Below are 16,242 nucleotides of genomic sequence, written 5' to 3'. Positions count from 1 at the left end.
ACCAAGCAGTGAGGTTCAGAGAGGGAGGGGTGCGATGTGGCTGACCCGACTGATGGATCAAAAGATCTGAACTAGGTCCAGGTTCCACGGTCGCTCCAAAGAAATCGATGTAGAAAGGGGAACCACACTTGTCGAGGCCAGTAAGGCGCAATGAGGATCAACGAGGCCTTCTGAGCGATAGCTTTCTGTATTACTTGAGAGATCAGTGGGAAGGGAGGAAATGCATACAGAAGTCCCGGGGCCAAACTTGGACTAGTCGTCCCTGCTGGGTTGGCCTGGTAAAGGGAATAGAGTGAAGTATTCTCTGCACTTGCTGTTTTGGGGAGTAGCAAAAAGATCGCAGCAAGGCTGACCCCACTTGGGAGAACTGTCTCTCACTACACGGTCTTTCCGAGCCCACTCGTCAGGCATAAGAATACCTCTGCTCAACTTGTCCGCAATGTGATTGCCCTTCCCCGGGATGTCCGTTGCTATCAGAAAACGCTGAGAAGAAATCGCCCATTGCCACAGTCTGAGTGCTTCTCGACACAGGGGGTATGATCTGGTTCCGCCTTGTTTGTTGATGTACCACACTACAGACATATTGTCTGTCTGGATTGCAATCGTTCCCAAGGGAAGAGAGTCTTGAAGGGCTTGCAACGCTAAAAGCACTGCTCTCATCTCCAGAACATTTATGTGCAAGTGGCATTCGTTTGGTTGCCATGTGCCCTGGACTGTCCTGCCCTGATAATGCCCCCCCCACCCGATCAGGGAGGCATCCGTTGTCAGAGTAGCAACCGGAGGAGGTGGAACAAATGGTCTCCCCAACAGGAGCTGGGGGGAAGACATCCACCACATGAGATGCTTTTTGCACGCTTGCGTGATCATAATGGTGTGAGACATTGGAAGTTCCTGGTATGACCATTGAGAAAAGAGCATCCACTGAAGGATCCGCATGTGGTATCTGGCCAATGGGAGGAGAGGTATGGCCGCTGCCATAATTCCCAACACCTTTAGAACTAACCTGGCTTTGGCTCTGTTGTTGTTGAGAAGTAGTGACACCAATTTTTGAATGTCTGATATCCTTTGGTTCGTTAGTGTTGCAGACATGTTTACAGTATCTAAATTTGCGCCTATGTAGGTAATAGTACGACAAGGCGACAAAACAGACTTTTAAGTAATTTATTGAGATACCCAATTTTTGACAGGCGTGAAAAGTGTAATCTCTGGCCATCAGAAGGAGATGCTTGGTGGGAGCTGTGAGGAGCCAGTGGGTCCAAATATGGAAACACCTGGAATCCTTGTCGTCTCAGGTGAGAAGCCACCACTGCCATGCATTTGGTAAACACCGGGGCAGTGGTGAGACCAAAGGGCAGGGCCCTGAATTGAAAATGACTGGTTCCCAGCCTGAAGCGGAGGAATCTTCTGGAGCCGTCTGTTCATTTTATGTGATAGCACGCGTCCTGAAGGTCTATAGAGCACATCCAGTTTTTCCCAATAGGGGAAGAATGGATTGCAGCGTGACCATCCGAATCTTGTTTTCTTGACCGATCTGTTCAAGATACTGAGATCAAAAATTGGTCTCCAGTCCCTGTTTTCTTTGGAACTAAAAAGAACCTTGAGTAGATTCCGGATCCTTGTTGGTCTGCTGACACTGGCTGAATAGCTCTTTTGCAAGCAGTTTTGAAATTTCCAAAGCTGCTATATCCCTTTGAGCGGGTGGAACATCTGGAAGGGATTTTTTGACTGATTTGGAAAACGAAGAAAGGGGATAGAATAACCTTCGAAATGATGGACTGTACCCATTTGTCTTGTGTCAAAGATAGCCAGGCTTCTGGGTACAGTGACAATCTTCCCGACTGCCTCCGAAGATGGGCACCAGGTATCTGTCTCTGTAAGACCCTTCTGGAGGATGCTTGTGTCAGCCGGAGAGTCGATTATGGCTCCCAGCTTGCAATCATCTGCAAACTTGGTCAGCGACAGTCCTCCGTGCTTACCTGTACCTCAGAGAAGTATACACCAAACAAGAGGGGTCCCAGGACTGAGCCCTGTGGGATGCCACTTGTAACCAGTTTAGAGTCTGACATGGCACCCACAACTGTGACCATGTGAGTTCTATCCCTGAGCCAGTTTGCAACCCATCTTGTGACATATGGGTTGAAATTTAAGCTGGTAAGCTTATTTATGATAGAGTGGGGTATTGTGTCGAAGGCCTTTGCGAGGTCCAGGTAGGCTGTGTAGACTACCTTTCCCTCATCTATGGCTTTGTAGCTATTTCAAAAGTCAACTAGGTTTAGGAGGCAAGATCTGTCTTTAACAAAGCTGAATTGGGTAGGGTCCAGTGTTTGGAGGTTCCCAATGTCTTTGTTTATGAGATCCATGATTATGCGCTCCATAGCCTTGCAGACCAGGCTAGTCAGGCTTATGGGGCGATAGTTCCCGGGATCGTTGTGGCACCACCTTTGTGGAGGGATTACTGTTGCTGTCACGCCATTCTTTGGGTACATAACCTGTGGTAAGGCTGAGTTGGAACAGTGAGTTTATGTGAGGGTTTAGTTCTTTCTGGAGCTTGTGTAAGCCCGGGATACCATCCGGTCCCATTGATGCTGTGTTTTACTTTGGAAAGGGATGCTTTCACGTGTGTGTCTGTGATGACTGGGGGACTGCATTCTTCTGTGATAAACACAGGCCCTTTTTTTTAGGGGGATAACATTTGCACTGAACCTGTCCATGGGATGTTGGCAATGTCAGTGGGTTCAGTGTATTTTGTGCCATTTGCACCAGCTCAGAGCAGATCTGAGAGTTGCCACCCAGATTTTGGCGGTAGCTAAAAAAGGCCTTGTGATTATCTTTAGAGTCTTTGGCGATTTTTCTTTCGAAGTTGGCCTTCGATGATTTTATGACTGAGCGAAGTTTCTTGCTAATATTGATCAGGGATGCCTTCCCTTGTTGGGATTTTGCCCCATCATGTAATAGTTTCCTCCTTCTGTTGTATAAGCTTATTTATGGCGGGGTCCACCAGACTGGTCTCCTGTGTTTGGAGGAGTGCGTCTTGGTTTTACTTGGGATGGCACGATCCATGCATTCCTGTAGGTGCTCATAGAGTGCATTTGTAAAGGATTCTGCGGTTTGGATAGCATTTTCCATTTGCCCGGGGGCTTTGAAACTTTCCACCTCGGTCTTGAGAAGTGTGAAGTTTGCTTTTGAGAGATTTTTCACAGTGGTTTCCTTGGCCATGGGTGGGGTCGGGATGTGGATGTCCACTGTGATTAGTTTGTGGTCTGATCTTACCAATGAGGGGTTTACCTCTGGTGTGGAACAATGATCCCCCATGTTGGTGATGACCAGGTCCAATATGTTGTCCCCTCTTGTGGGAGTGGTGACCAGCTGTTCCATGGCGTTTGAGTTTATAAACTCCAGGAACCATTGGGCAAAGGAGTTGGGACTTGAGTAGTTTTCCCAGTCAATGTTTGGGTAGTTGAAATCCCCCAAAATCATGGTGTTTGGTGAGACCTTCATATTCTCCAATGTTCTCAGGAATGCCGAGTGGGGGTCCTGAGACAAGGTGGGTGATCTGCAGCAGGCTACAACTGAAAAGCAGTTTTGCCCATTGTTAGTTGCACCTGGAGGGTGTTCGATGCCTCGTGCAGTGCCCCTAACCTGGAGATGTGGGTATCCTTGATGAAGTTGGATAATCCCCCGCCTTTAGTATTTCGGTCTGAGTTCTAGGGCCGAAAAGTATGAGTGCAGTTGAATCCTGGTAGTGCTGGGGTGCTCTCTGGAGCCTTGAACCAGGTTTCTGTGACTGCACAGATATCGATTTTCTCCATACTGAGGAGTGCCTCGAGTGCGTGCATCTTGAGGTTTAGACTTCTGGCGCCGAGTAGCCCTTAGATTTTGTTTCTGGTATTGTCTATGGAGGTGGTTTTGTCTTTTGAGCCTTGCCTAAAACAGGCACTATGGGGGTGAGCGCCTTAGCCAGTGTTCAGCGAAGGGTGACAGGTGCAAGCCATCCCTGGCTGAAACAAAGTGGCTTGTCGAGCATGTCATACCAGGCTGACAGACATTGGATCCCCTTTGAATGACACCAATAGCTTAGCCAATTGTTAAAATTGATCATTTTGTCTTTATACTGTGGCATCCTTCTTGGTGAGGACAAGATGCTACTCAGGGTCAGGGTCATATCGGCCTGGGCTACATGACCAGAGAGCTCCTCTATGTCTCTTTTCATGTAGTCCAGGGAGGTATGTCTTGGGTCGTTCACGCCAACATGGACAATGACAGAATCATATTTGTACCTGCTGTGAAGTGACCTGAGTGCTTGTGTTATGTGGCGGATCCTAGCACCCGACAGGCAGCTTACAGTGACCTTCTCCTTGTTCAGTCTTATGAGCGGGACGTCAGTGTGCCTGACAATAGAGTCTCCTATTACTAGTGTAATAGGTGCATTATTTTTCCTTAAGGGCTGCTTGCGTGTGGCACACTGACTTTGTGAAGTATGTGATACGTGAAAGTTGTTGTGGGGTAGTGGTTGCTTGGATGTCTGCTTTGGAGGTCTCTGCTGCTTTGGCAGATTTTTATTTAGTGCCTCAGAGTATATTTTTGTGAGTTTGTGTGTCATATTTGCTGATGCGATTGGTCTATGTGAGACTGGTTGTGTGGTGCAAGATGGTTTCCTTCTCCTGACTGACTGTGCCAGTCTTGGCTTGAGAGAGCTCGGCCTCCAGTTTGGCTGTATCGTTGCATCTCTCACATACATTTGAGTTTGTTGGAAGGAGAAGAGGGTTGTCTGTGTACATAAGGCAATTGTAACATTGCCTCAAGATTCCCAGATTCACCAGCTGGACTGGAGAGTATACCTGAAACTGCACTTTGGACATGCCTGGATAGGTAAAAAACTGATTTATTGATTGTCCGGAATGGATGAATAGGGAGCCTTGTACTTCAGGGTAGTAAAACGGGGTGTAGTGCTATAGTTTGTTAGTGCTTACTGATGAATTTCAGCAAGTGCTGGGCTGTAGAAGGGAGGTACAGTGCTTACTTTAAGAGTTAGACTAGTTCTAAGGGAAAAATTGAAGAGCAGACTTTGTGGAGCCGGGAATAGTTTAAAACAGCTTAAATGGCGCTGTGCCACATTGTGTGAAACTGCAGGGTGGGGAAAACCGCGCAAATAAGGGTTTAAGGCAGGAAGCTTGAAAGAGATGGGAATTAGCCCAAAACGGCCAATAAGCTACTAGTTGCTGGGCGCAGACCACCCCTCCAGGGACAGATAAGCTGCTCAAAGCTCCCCACTCTCACTGGTGAACACAGAAGCTTCCTCCTATCCAAGTAAGGATATGGGCAACACAGGAACTTATACCACAGCCCAGAATTCAGTAAAACCTGAAATCTGGACTACTCTAGTTCAGAAAAGGCAGGAAACAAGGATTTTTTTTCTTTTTTCAACAGAACAACAGTAACTTAACAGAAAAACACTGTAAATGCTTTTAAACAGGCTAGCGCGCTTGGGTGTGTAGCCTACAACAGTTAAACAACACAAAACCGATTTAAAGAAGTGCAGGAACAGTATAAATGCAAAATAGAAGTTATGTTCTTACCATAACGTTCCATGTTAGTTGTCTTCTTCTCGCCTTCTTCTTGCTGGATGGGTTCCGAGCCGACCTCGGCTCCCGACTGCCACTCTAAAAGCTTCGAGAGTTGGTTCCACCGGCTCGAGGCTCCCCTTATATCCCACAATGCTAGGCGAGAGTTACCTCAGATCTGGTTTGTAAGCTAACCCAGCTTATACCAAAAAACAGTATAACAGTGAAACAGAATCCACCTCTAACAGCAGGAAGAAAAGGGGTGACCTATATCCTGAAACAAGAAATATGCATAATAGCATATGACTAAGAAAGAGGTGGTAGAAAGAGAGGTCACGATCACAACTCCTCTAGGTCTGTCCAGGCCAGGGGGAAGGAGGGTGGGAGGCCTTAGAAGAAAGCGAGAAGAAGACAACTAACATGGAGCGTTATGGTAAGAACTAACTTCTATATGTTAAGTTGTCTATCTCACCTTCATTCTTGCTGGATGGGACAGCGACCCTAGCACCTTATCCCGGGTGGCCTAACGGAACAGACTCCTGAGAACAGTGGAACCAAAATTAGCTCTATGCCTAGAAGCTAAATCCAACTTATAATGGGAAATAAAAGTGTGAGGAGTAGCCCAAGTAGCAGCTGCACAAATGGTGTCAATAGGCAGTCTGTCTTGGAAGGCTAGAGAAGTAGCCAAAGCTCTGGTGGAATGGGCTTTAGGTTTATTAGGCAGTTCTTGGTGTCTAATTTCATAAACAAGGGTAATCAGAGATGTTAGCCATCTGGATAAAGATACCTTTGAAACTGGAAGTCCCTTTCTGCTTTCCGCATAGGAGACAAACAGCTGATCAGATTTCTGAATAGTTTAGTCCTGTCCAAGTAGTACCTTAATTGTGATGAACATCCAGGTAGTGTAATTTCTGTTCAGACCTATTTGAATACTCGGGAAAAAACAGGGAGGTCAATGCATTGGTTTAGATTTGATGTTGAAACCACCTTAGGCAAAAAGGACGGGTTAGTTAAGGAAACTCTGTCCTTATGGAACACAAGGTAAGGAGAGCGACAACTGAGTGCTTGAAGTTCTGAAATTCTTCTAGCTGATGTGATAGCCACCAGAAAAAGAGTTTTCCATGATAATAGCTTTAAGGAACATGAAGCTGCAGGTTCGAAAGGGGAAAGAATCAAAGAAGCAAGAACTAAATTTGGGTCCCAAGGAGAAGGAGGATTTCTGACAGGAGGTCTGAGAAGAAAAACTCCTTTCAAAAGGCTTTGCAGAGTTTGTGGGACATTAGGGCAGATTCAGAAATACCCACATGGAAATTAGAAATAGCCGCCAATTGAACCTTAAGAGTAGATGGAGATGAACCTGCATGGAAGAGTTCAGCAAGAAAATCAAGGACTAGTTGGATGGAAGCGGTGAAAGGATCTATGTCCTTTCCTTGTGCCCAATATGAGAAGCGTTTCCACTTACTCAAATAAATCTTTCAGTGGAAGATTTATGGGAAGCTATCAAAATATCTCTAACAGAGTGAGATAATTGAGGAAGCCTGGCTACTGTTGGAAGTGGAGGAACCAAGCAGTGAGGTTCAGAGAGGGAGGGAGCGATGAAGCTGACCCGACTGATGGATCAAAAGATCTGGAACTAGGTCCAGGTTCCACGGCCGCCCAAAAGAAATCGATGTAGAAAGAACCACACTTGTCGAGGCCAGTAAGGAGCAATGAGGATCAACGAGGCCTTCTGAGCGATAGCTTTCTGTATTACTTGAGAGATCAGTGGGAAGGAGGAAATGCATACAGAAGTCCCGGGGCCAAACTTGGACTAGTGCGTCCCTGCTGGGTTGGCCTGGTAAAGGGAATAGAGTGAAGTATTCTCTGCACTTGCTGTTTTGGGGAGTAGCAAAAAAGATGCAGCAAGGCTGACCCCACTTGAAATATTTCTCTCACTACAGAGTCTTTCAGAGACCACTCGTGAGGCATAAGAATAGCTCTGCTCAACTTGTCCATGTGATTGGACTTCCGGGATGTGCGTTGCTATCAGAAAACGCTGAGAAGAAATCGCCCATTGCCACAGTCTGAGTGCTTCTCGACACAGGGTATGATCTGGTTCCGCCTTGTTTGTTGATGTACCACACTACAGACATATTGTCTGTCTGGATTGCAATCGTTCCCAAGGGAAGAGAGTCTTGAAGGGCTTACGCTAAAAGCACTGCTCTCATCTCCAGAACATTTATGTGCAAGTGGCATTAGTTTGGTTGCCATGTGCCCTGGACTGTCCTGCCCTGATAATGCCCCCACCCGATCAGGGAGGCATCCGTTGTCAGAGTAGCAACGGAGGAGGTGGAACAAATGGTCTCCCCAACAGGAGCTGGGGAAGACATCCACCACATGAGATGCTTTTGCGCTTGCGTGATCATAATGGTGTGAGACATTGGAAGTTCCTGGTATGACCATTGAGAAAGAGCATCCACTGAAGGATCATGTGGTATCTGGCCAATGGGAGGAGAGGTATGGCCGCTGCCATAATTCCCAACACCTTTAGAACTAACCTGGCTTTGGCTCTGTTGTTGTTGAGAAGTAGTGACACCAATTTTTGAATGTCTGATATCCTTTGGTTCGTTAGTGTTGCAGACATGTTTACAGCATCTACATTTGCCTATGTAGGTAATAGTGCGACAAGGCGACAAAACAGACTTTTCGCAATTTATTGAGATACCCAATTTTTGACAGGCGTGAAAAGTGTAATCTCTGGCCATCAGAAGGAGATGCTTGGTGGGAGCTGTGAGGAGCCAGTCGTCCAAATATGGAAACACCTGGAATCCTTGTCGTCTCAGGTGAGAAGCCACCACTGCCATGCATTTGGTAAACACCGGGGGCAGTGGTGAGACCAAAGGGCAGGGCCCTGAATTGAAAATGACTGGTTCCCAGCCTGAAGCGGAGGAATCTTCTGGAGGCGTCTGTTCATTTATGTGATAGTGCAGCGTCCTGTAGGTCTATAGAGCACATCCAGTTTCCTTTTCCCAATAGTGGAAGATTTGATTGCATCATGGACATCCGACATCTTGTTTTCTTGACCGATCTGTTCAAGATACTGAGATCAAATTGGTCTCCAGTCCCCTGTTTTCTTTGGAACTAAAAAGAACCTTGAGTAGATTCCGGATCCTTGTTGGACTGCTGACACTGGCTGAATAGCTCTTTTTGCAAGCAGTTTTGAAATTTCCAAAGCTGCTATATCCCTTTGGTGGTGGAACATCTGGAAGGGATTTTTTGACTGATTTGGAAAAGCGAAGAAAGGATAGAATAACCTTGAAATGATGGACTGTACCCATTTGTCTTGTGTCAAAGATAGCCAGGCTTCTGGGTACAGTGACAATCTTCCCCCGACTGCCTCCGAAGATGGGCAGTCGGGCAACACCTCAGGGATGCTGAAAGGGCTTATCGGGAGGAAGTTTCTCAATTGCCCTGGTTCTGCGGACCCCTCTGCCTCTAGGCGGCGTCTACCATTGTTGTTCCCCTCTGCCTCTGGCGAGAACAGACTCTGTCGTCAGGCGAAGTCCCTTGAGATTGTTTACGAACCACATCTTTCCACCCTTCTGGCCTTTGGGGTAAGGCCTAGAAGGAGTCAAACGGACTCCGGCGGCAGAAAGGGTCTTGCCATCAGTCTAGCACCTAGTCAGGGTTTCTTTCACTTGAGGACCAAAAGAGATGATCCATCAAAGGGGAGTTCGTGAAAGACGTCTTGAAAGGTTCCATAAAATTGCATAGCCGCATCCAGGCGTGCCTACGTAAGGCTACCCTGTTCCTGCGGCTCTGCTCGCTCCATCGGCCGCATAAGAGAGGAGGCGCATGGAGGAGTTGGAAATGGAATTAAGGATAGCCAGCTGCGTGTTCATTTTTCTTGGAACCCGCAGCTGTAGGGTCCTTCAACATCTCACTCGCTTCCTTGACCAAGTCCCTTTGAAGGCGAGGTGAAATGGCACAGGTAATTCAGCGAGCGCATGGTAAAAGTCGCTGAGGAGAACATCCGCTTCCGTACCTATCCATGGACCTAGATTCCTTGTTAGGTGGATGGACAGGCACTGAAGGATCAGCCAGTTCCTTCTTTGTGGCGGCAGCTACCACCATAGCATCCACAGAAACTCCTTTTGATAAAATTGCTTGTCTGATGGAGCTGTGATGAATTTGGAGGGTCTCCTGGGAGTGGGGTCCACTGAATCAGGAGCCGTCCATGCCTTCTTAGCTACCACCTGCATGAGGGGGTCGAAGGGGACACCCAGGAGGTGGAAGGGCGAGAGCCAGACGCCTCAAGATACACAGATTCGTCCTCCGAAGGGTTGAGGGCTGGCCAATTTCCCTCTGTTTAAGGATCTCAGAATGTCTGCAAAGAGACATCTTCAGAAGAGGAACGGGGAACCCTCAGAATCATCCAGATCTGTGTCCGATGTGATAGACTCAGGTGAGTCAATGTGCTTCCTCTTGCACTTCCTCTTCGAGGGCTCTTCTGCCAAATCAGGAGGCCTCGGAAGAGGATGACATCCCCAAAGGGGGCTCCTGAGGAGCTGGCTCTCTGCGGTCCGGGATGAGAGAGTGAGTCGACTTACCCTGAGGCAGCATAGAGGGAGGGGCTGGCGGAGCCGACTGTGGAGTAGAGCCAGGCTCTAACACACTCCGCATGACCTCGAAAGCACCCCTGTCAGGCAGAGCCAGAGGTCCCCGCTCCGAGGAGCTAAGGACCCCCCTCGGCACCCACAGTGATGGCTCGAGGCGATGTGAACCCGAACTCACCAGCCTTAGCACCGAGAGGGAGAGGGGGTGGGACAAGGGTCTGATGCCACTCACCCCTCGGAGCCGGCGAGGGAAGTCGGCGCCGAGATTCCTCCATGGAAGAAAACGGAGCCGACGGGCGAAGACAATTGTCTCGGCTCGGCAACTGATCTCGGCTCCGACCGACCCGACTCGAACTCAAAAGAGTCAAGGAGGAAAAAGTTGATGGACGGGGCAGGCACCGACTGATGAGTCGGGCTCTGAAGCATCTGGGCTAGTGCCTCAGACTTAAGTAGTCGACTCACCACCCCTTTGAAGGTCATGATCGGAAAGCCTCGATGACCTAGAGGAATGAGACCTTTGGCTCCGTTCAGACAGCAGGGGAGATCCTGGGCGAATGAACGGAGCCAAGAGAAGGTGACCTAGACCTCTTTCTGGTTGTCGGCTCAAGATCTTGTCGGAGCCGACACGGGTACCTCGATAACCTCGGCTCCAGCCGAGCCGAGAAGCCACAGAAACTGGGCTGAGCCTTATCGGCTCCAGCCGGAGCCGATAAAGGCAAAGGTTGAACAACCTGAGGTCTCGGCTCAGAAGCGGGCCGAAGACCTCGATGCCTTAGAGGGCTTCCCTGTTGAGACAGACAGGGAATCCTCAGGCTTCAACAAGCCTCTCAGAATTAGCTTGTTTTTCTTTTCTGCAGGACCCTGGGGCTGAAGCCATGGCAAACAGCACAGGAGTCCTGCAGGTGCAAACCCCAGACAATAGACACAAGAAGTGTGGCGTCTGTCAGAGACATTTTCTGACAGCACGCATCACACTTCTTGAATCCGGAGACCTTTGCTTCTTTTGACATAGCCTAACTGGTGAACACAAACACACACTCAAACACACCAGTTATACCCTGTCAGAATAACAATTTTAGTAAAGATACTAAAAATAAAGTACAACAAACTGTAGCAAATAATAGTAAACTACACAAACACTCCCTAGGGAAGAGAATGCCTAAGGCCCAAGGGAAGAACCAAGGGTTCTTTTAAACAAGAACGGGAAAAATTAGTGTCGGGGATAAAGTTCTATGAACTATACTAATTTAAGAAGAATTAAACTGAAAAAGGGGGAAAAAGAGTAACTTTTAATAGAAAAAGCTAAAACTCACCAGGAACCGGTAGAAGCAACCAACCTCGAAGCTGTAGCGGCAAACGAGATCTGAGGTAACTCTCGCCTAGCATTGTGGGATATAAGGGGAGCCTCGAGCCGGTGGAACCAACTCTCGAGCTTTTAGAGTGGCCGAGTCGGAGCCGAGGTCGGCTCCGAACCCATCCAGCAAGAATGAAGGCGAGATAGACAACTTAACATCAAGCTTTTTCAGATATTAGAATTGCTAGAAACTCGCTTTTCGGTGAGAATATGCAGTCGCAAGTAGCAAGGCAGAGAAAAAAAATACTTAATCTGTTTAAAGTCTATCTTTTCATCTCTCTGCTGCTTGTAACACTCTGCAGGACCACGAGGAGCTGTGCTGAGTCTCTCACATGAAAGAAGACCCTCTCTACCACATCGAAAGCAGGAGGACTGGGAGAAGCTGTAGCTGGCAACACCAGAGCCGAAGCTCCAGATGTCACCATGCCCCGATCCTGACCAAACCTGTGCATTGAAGGGGGTTTAGTTGGACTCAAGCTGTCTAACCCCTAAGTTTCAAAGGATAGGGACATCATCAAAAACCTTGGAGTGGAATCTAGCCCCCAGGACCCAGTGCCAACACTTAAGCTGTGAGACTCTTCCTGGTCCAAAGGAATCAGTGCTGAATAAGTCAGGGAAGCAGTCACCAGCTGGATCAGTGAATGAGAAATCACAGCATGGGAAGCCGAAAGGAGGCTCACTGATCCAATGGCAGACACAGCTGGGATAACCTCCATCTGAATCTGAGGAACTTCATCATCCTAGCCACTACAGCTTCAGAAAGTCTCCTGGAGGAAGTGGTAGATTGGGGCAGAGAATCTCTCCTTGGGGAGTCTCCAGAAGGAAAAGAGAATGCAGTCGAGGGGAAACAGGCTCCAGACAGAACCCTGGTGACCGGGTCCTTAGAGACTTAGCATGGGAAGGTGTCAGGTCCAAGGATGTCAGATCAGACTGTTTTAGATTCAAGGCGATTGAATCAGATTTCTTTTGAATTTTAGAAGGAGGCTCCAAAGCAGGATTTGACTTAAGAGAGCGGGGAGACCACCTTCTTGATGTTTTCACCTCTAAAGAGGCCTTGGATGTTTTTGGGGGTAGTTTGAACCTCTTGAGCAGAAGTAGAGGAAGAAAAAAGTGGCAACAGGCCCTTTAGAACCAATCTGTTTCAACGGTTGATAAGGACCCTGAAATTAAAACCTGCTCAAATGGAGCAGTCCATATTCAGCTGTGAAGCACCCAGACAATAGACACTCCCTCTGTGCATCAGAATTAGGGATCCTGTGCCCACAGGAAGTGCATTTCTTAAAACCACTGGGTTTATCAGCCTTGAAGAAGAACCCCCCCCCCCCAAATACCAACAATGGTAGGGTAAAGAGGACACCCTCTAAAGGGTAGAAAGAAAACAAAAGGCAAGAAGTACTAGCAATGGCACTGAGATCTACCTCAGCTAGAAGAAATAGAAGAGCTACAAAAGGAGGGTAATATTTAATCCTAACGATATAGGAAAACATGTGAGTTACTAGGTAAGGAGGTAGGTGATGAGAAAAATTGAAGATTATAAAAAAGCAGGGAAACTGCACTCACTGAAAAAAGATATTACACCCAAAAGCTCTGTGAGAAGGATCCGTGTCTGTAGTGATTTGTTGGCAAATGTGATCTGCAATATTGCGGGTTGACAGGGGCATTATGGATGGAAAGAGAAGCTCAAGAGTTGGATCTGAGAGCCTAGCAAATGCAGCTGAGTCGGATCTGAAATCTAGTGGTTGAGGAACTAATGAAAAGGATAACATCAGATGCAGTCCAGCTTTTCAGCACAGGATATTCTCAAGCACTGCTAGCAGGGTGCCAGGAAAACTTGGCATCTAATGTAAACAGGTAAAGTATTTAGGGGCCACGGTACTCCTAAGGCAGTTCTAGGTTCCAACACTTGCCTCTCTGTAATGGTAATTTCATGAACAAATGCAGCCCAATTAATAACTGTCCTGGATGCAAGCACCTCTGAAGATTAACTTTTATGGTACGAGCAGTCACACAGGCTAAAAAAATCAAAATCAGAATCACAGAAACTTTAGTTATAAGCTGTTAGACAGCAAACCAAATGCTTTTAGAAATGTAAAGGTTCTAACTTTTAAATCATTCAAGACTCCGAATGCAATTTTCAAACAGTATTTCCACATCCCTGCCAAACCACAGTCCATTTCTGTCAAACTTGCCATCTCAGGCTAAAATAAACTGGTTTCCATTTTTTTGTGAGCAAACATTCCATATCTGGTTAACTTTGAATGCATTTCAGTTACTGAAGGTGACACTAGTTCAGTTTTGCTGCATGTCAGAAGACCAGTGAAAAGTTTAACTCAAGTGCAGTCTTCTACATTAACAATATATTGCTTGCCCAGCTCAAAAACACCTATGTGATGCTAATCAGTTTTCAACCAGCTATTACATAGAATTTTGTCTCTTTTGAATTATTTGGAAGTTGCATATACACATATATACTATAAAGCTGATAATATGCATTTGCAACATAACTTTGAAAAAGTTAACATACTTACTTTCCACATTCTTTTGCCAGATCACACCAGTCTCTTCTCACAATATCTAAACCTTTCAGTTCCTGTTTTGTGGTATATTTGCCATCAGATGTCTGCTCCACTGTCAAAGCAGCATACTTCTTTTTCTTCAGTAGCAAGAGAGCCTTGAAAACACCATCGATGTCAATCTCCAGAAGTCTGTATAGCTTATTTACTTCATTCTTTACCTGCAAAAGTAGACAATTCGTGAATGAAAACGTACTGCACAGTGGGAAATATACAGACTGTAACCAAAAAAGCAGGTGGAAGAACCACAAAGTTCTAAGTATCAAACTGCTGAAATGAGACAAAAGCTGTTTTTAAAGTGGTTCTGATTAAGACAAACGTTCTTTCAAGAATTTTATAAAATAAAGACCAGTCAAGTCTACAGTCCTGTAACTACTGACAGTGACTCAAAAATACAATTAACCTGTGGCTAGAAGAGTGATAACTAAAAAGGAATACTGGCTTTGCATAAACATCTATACATCCATCTCTCTCTCCCTATATATGCATATACACCACAGAGAGTGTGTGTGTGTGTGTGTGTGTGTGTGTGTGTGTGTGTGTCACGTTTGCATATATATCTATGTTATGTATGGATGCATGCAAGTCTGTATAAGGACAATAAATTCTGACTGTGAAGCTTACTTATTACTTGTGTAACTTTCATTATAATAAATAATATTGTACTTAACTTATTTAATTATTATGGCAGCAATTTAACATGTTATTTAACTACTTGTTGTGAGGCAATTTTCAGGCTTTGTATACTACATTGAAATGTGATATGTTTATCGCATTTGCAATGTTGTGTATTCTGTATTTGTCCAACTGGCTCAGGTTGTGGCTGAAAACAGTCCTTGGACCAGCCCACCCATCCAGTTAACCAAAACGTAATAAAAAAAAGAAAAAAAGATATTGATGACGTCTATCAAAAGTAGGTCACTCTTCTCTGTAAAATGTATGTGATCAACATGCGTAACTGACTAATTGTAACAGCTTCAAAAGTGAAGCCCAATTTTAGCAATAGTGAATTTGCCAGTAGCCTAGCTCTCTATCCATGTAAAACAGCAGCATGGAAGAAAAACAATCAAGGGTAGAAATGCTAAAAGAAAGGATGGCATGCACAGCTTTAGGAAGCAGTTAGACATACAAGACAGTACATAGCAAAAAAGTGGCAATACTGATGGAAAGAGTTAGGATCAATAATAAATGCTGTACAAAATAATATTAAGCTGAAGGGAATAGCAGCCATACAAAAAAAAAAAACAAAAAGTCATCCACAATATAGAGAGCAACATATATATTTAAAATCACATTTGCTGATACAGATACAATGTCAAACTATCAGTTAACTTGAGAAACAAAATACCATAAACTGTTGCTTCCAAGTATAAAGGCTCTATAAAACTCTTGGGTCTCACAGCAGCATCACTGAACTAAAGAGATAGATGGCTGCATATTTATCAACAGACTGACTTGAGATAAGAAAATTAAAAAAGTGTATAAAAAAAGTAGAAGCTATCAATTTGGGTAAAATTCAGCTACTGGCTAGTAATTATTGTCTGGATACCAGCAAAGAAGACATTTGCAGAAAGTAAGACAAAAATCAATCAGAAAAGGAGGATAAACTACGGCTGAGAAGAATCTTGCATATGTTCAGCAAAAAGCAATTTCAGCTTTGATACAGGACATGGTTGCATTTAAAGATATTATAAATAAATGAGACACAAAGTATATATAAATCCAAATAACAAAAGGCTGGGGGAAAAACAGAAGCTTCAACTAGCTATTCAGATGAACTGTTGAAATGAAATAAAGACCGTCAAGAGTACGAAACATCTCAACAGTAGCGGTTTCAAAAAATAGAAAACAGAGCATGCAGAAAGAATGAAAATTACAGTTAGCATAATGTTAGATCCGTGATTTCTGAAGCGCCATATCCTCTCCCATTATGCTCTGCACACTTGAATCTCCTCAGATCGAGTTTCCCTACAATATAGAATCCCCCTAAAAAAGGGCTGAGTCTAGGCCCAAAAATGGTCTCTACAATAAGCTTAGGACCAGACCACAAGGTCCACCAGGATCACAAATACCAATGACAATTTGGAAGGGTGACTAGCAGAAGATGACCACACTGATCTAGTGTTATGTTAAGTACATAACATTTGTATCTGATTATG

At 45.5% G+C, this 16,242-nt stretch overlaps 1 protein-coding gene across 1 annotated transcript in view; it reads right to left on the bottom strand.

Annotated features, from left to right (window-relative positions):
- Positions 1-16,242, bottom strand: part of POLA1 (DNA polymerase alpha 1, catalytic subunit) — a 3,104,727-nt gene that overhangs the window by 1,387,347 nt on the left and 1,701,138 nt on the right. Inside the window, exon 29 of the mRNA XM_044072304.1 lies at positions 14,039-14,244. Coding sequence (XP_043928239.1) covers positions 14,039-14,244 — 206 coding nt within the window. The remainder of the gene's footprint in view (positions 1-14,038; positions 14,245-16,242) is intronic.

This window comes from Protopterus annectens, chromosome 5.part0, assembly GCF_019279795.1.
Source record: "Protopterus annectens isolate FY-2018-M chromosome 5.part0, PAN1.0, whole genome shotgun sequence".
NCBI classification, from domain to species: Eukaryota; Metazoa; Chordata; order Ceratodontiformes; family Protopteridae; genus Protopterus; species Protopterus annectens.
The sequence above is the reverse complement of the archived record's forward strand: the minus strand, read 5'-3'. Positions and strand labels throughout refer to the sequence as shown.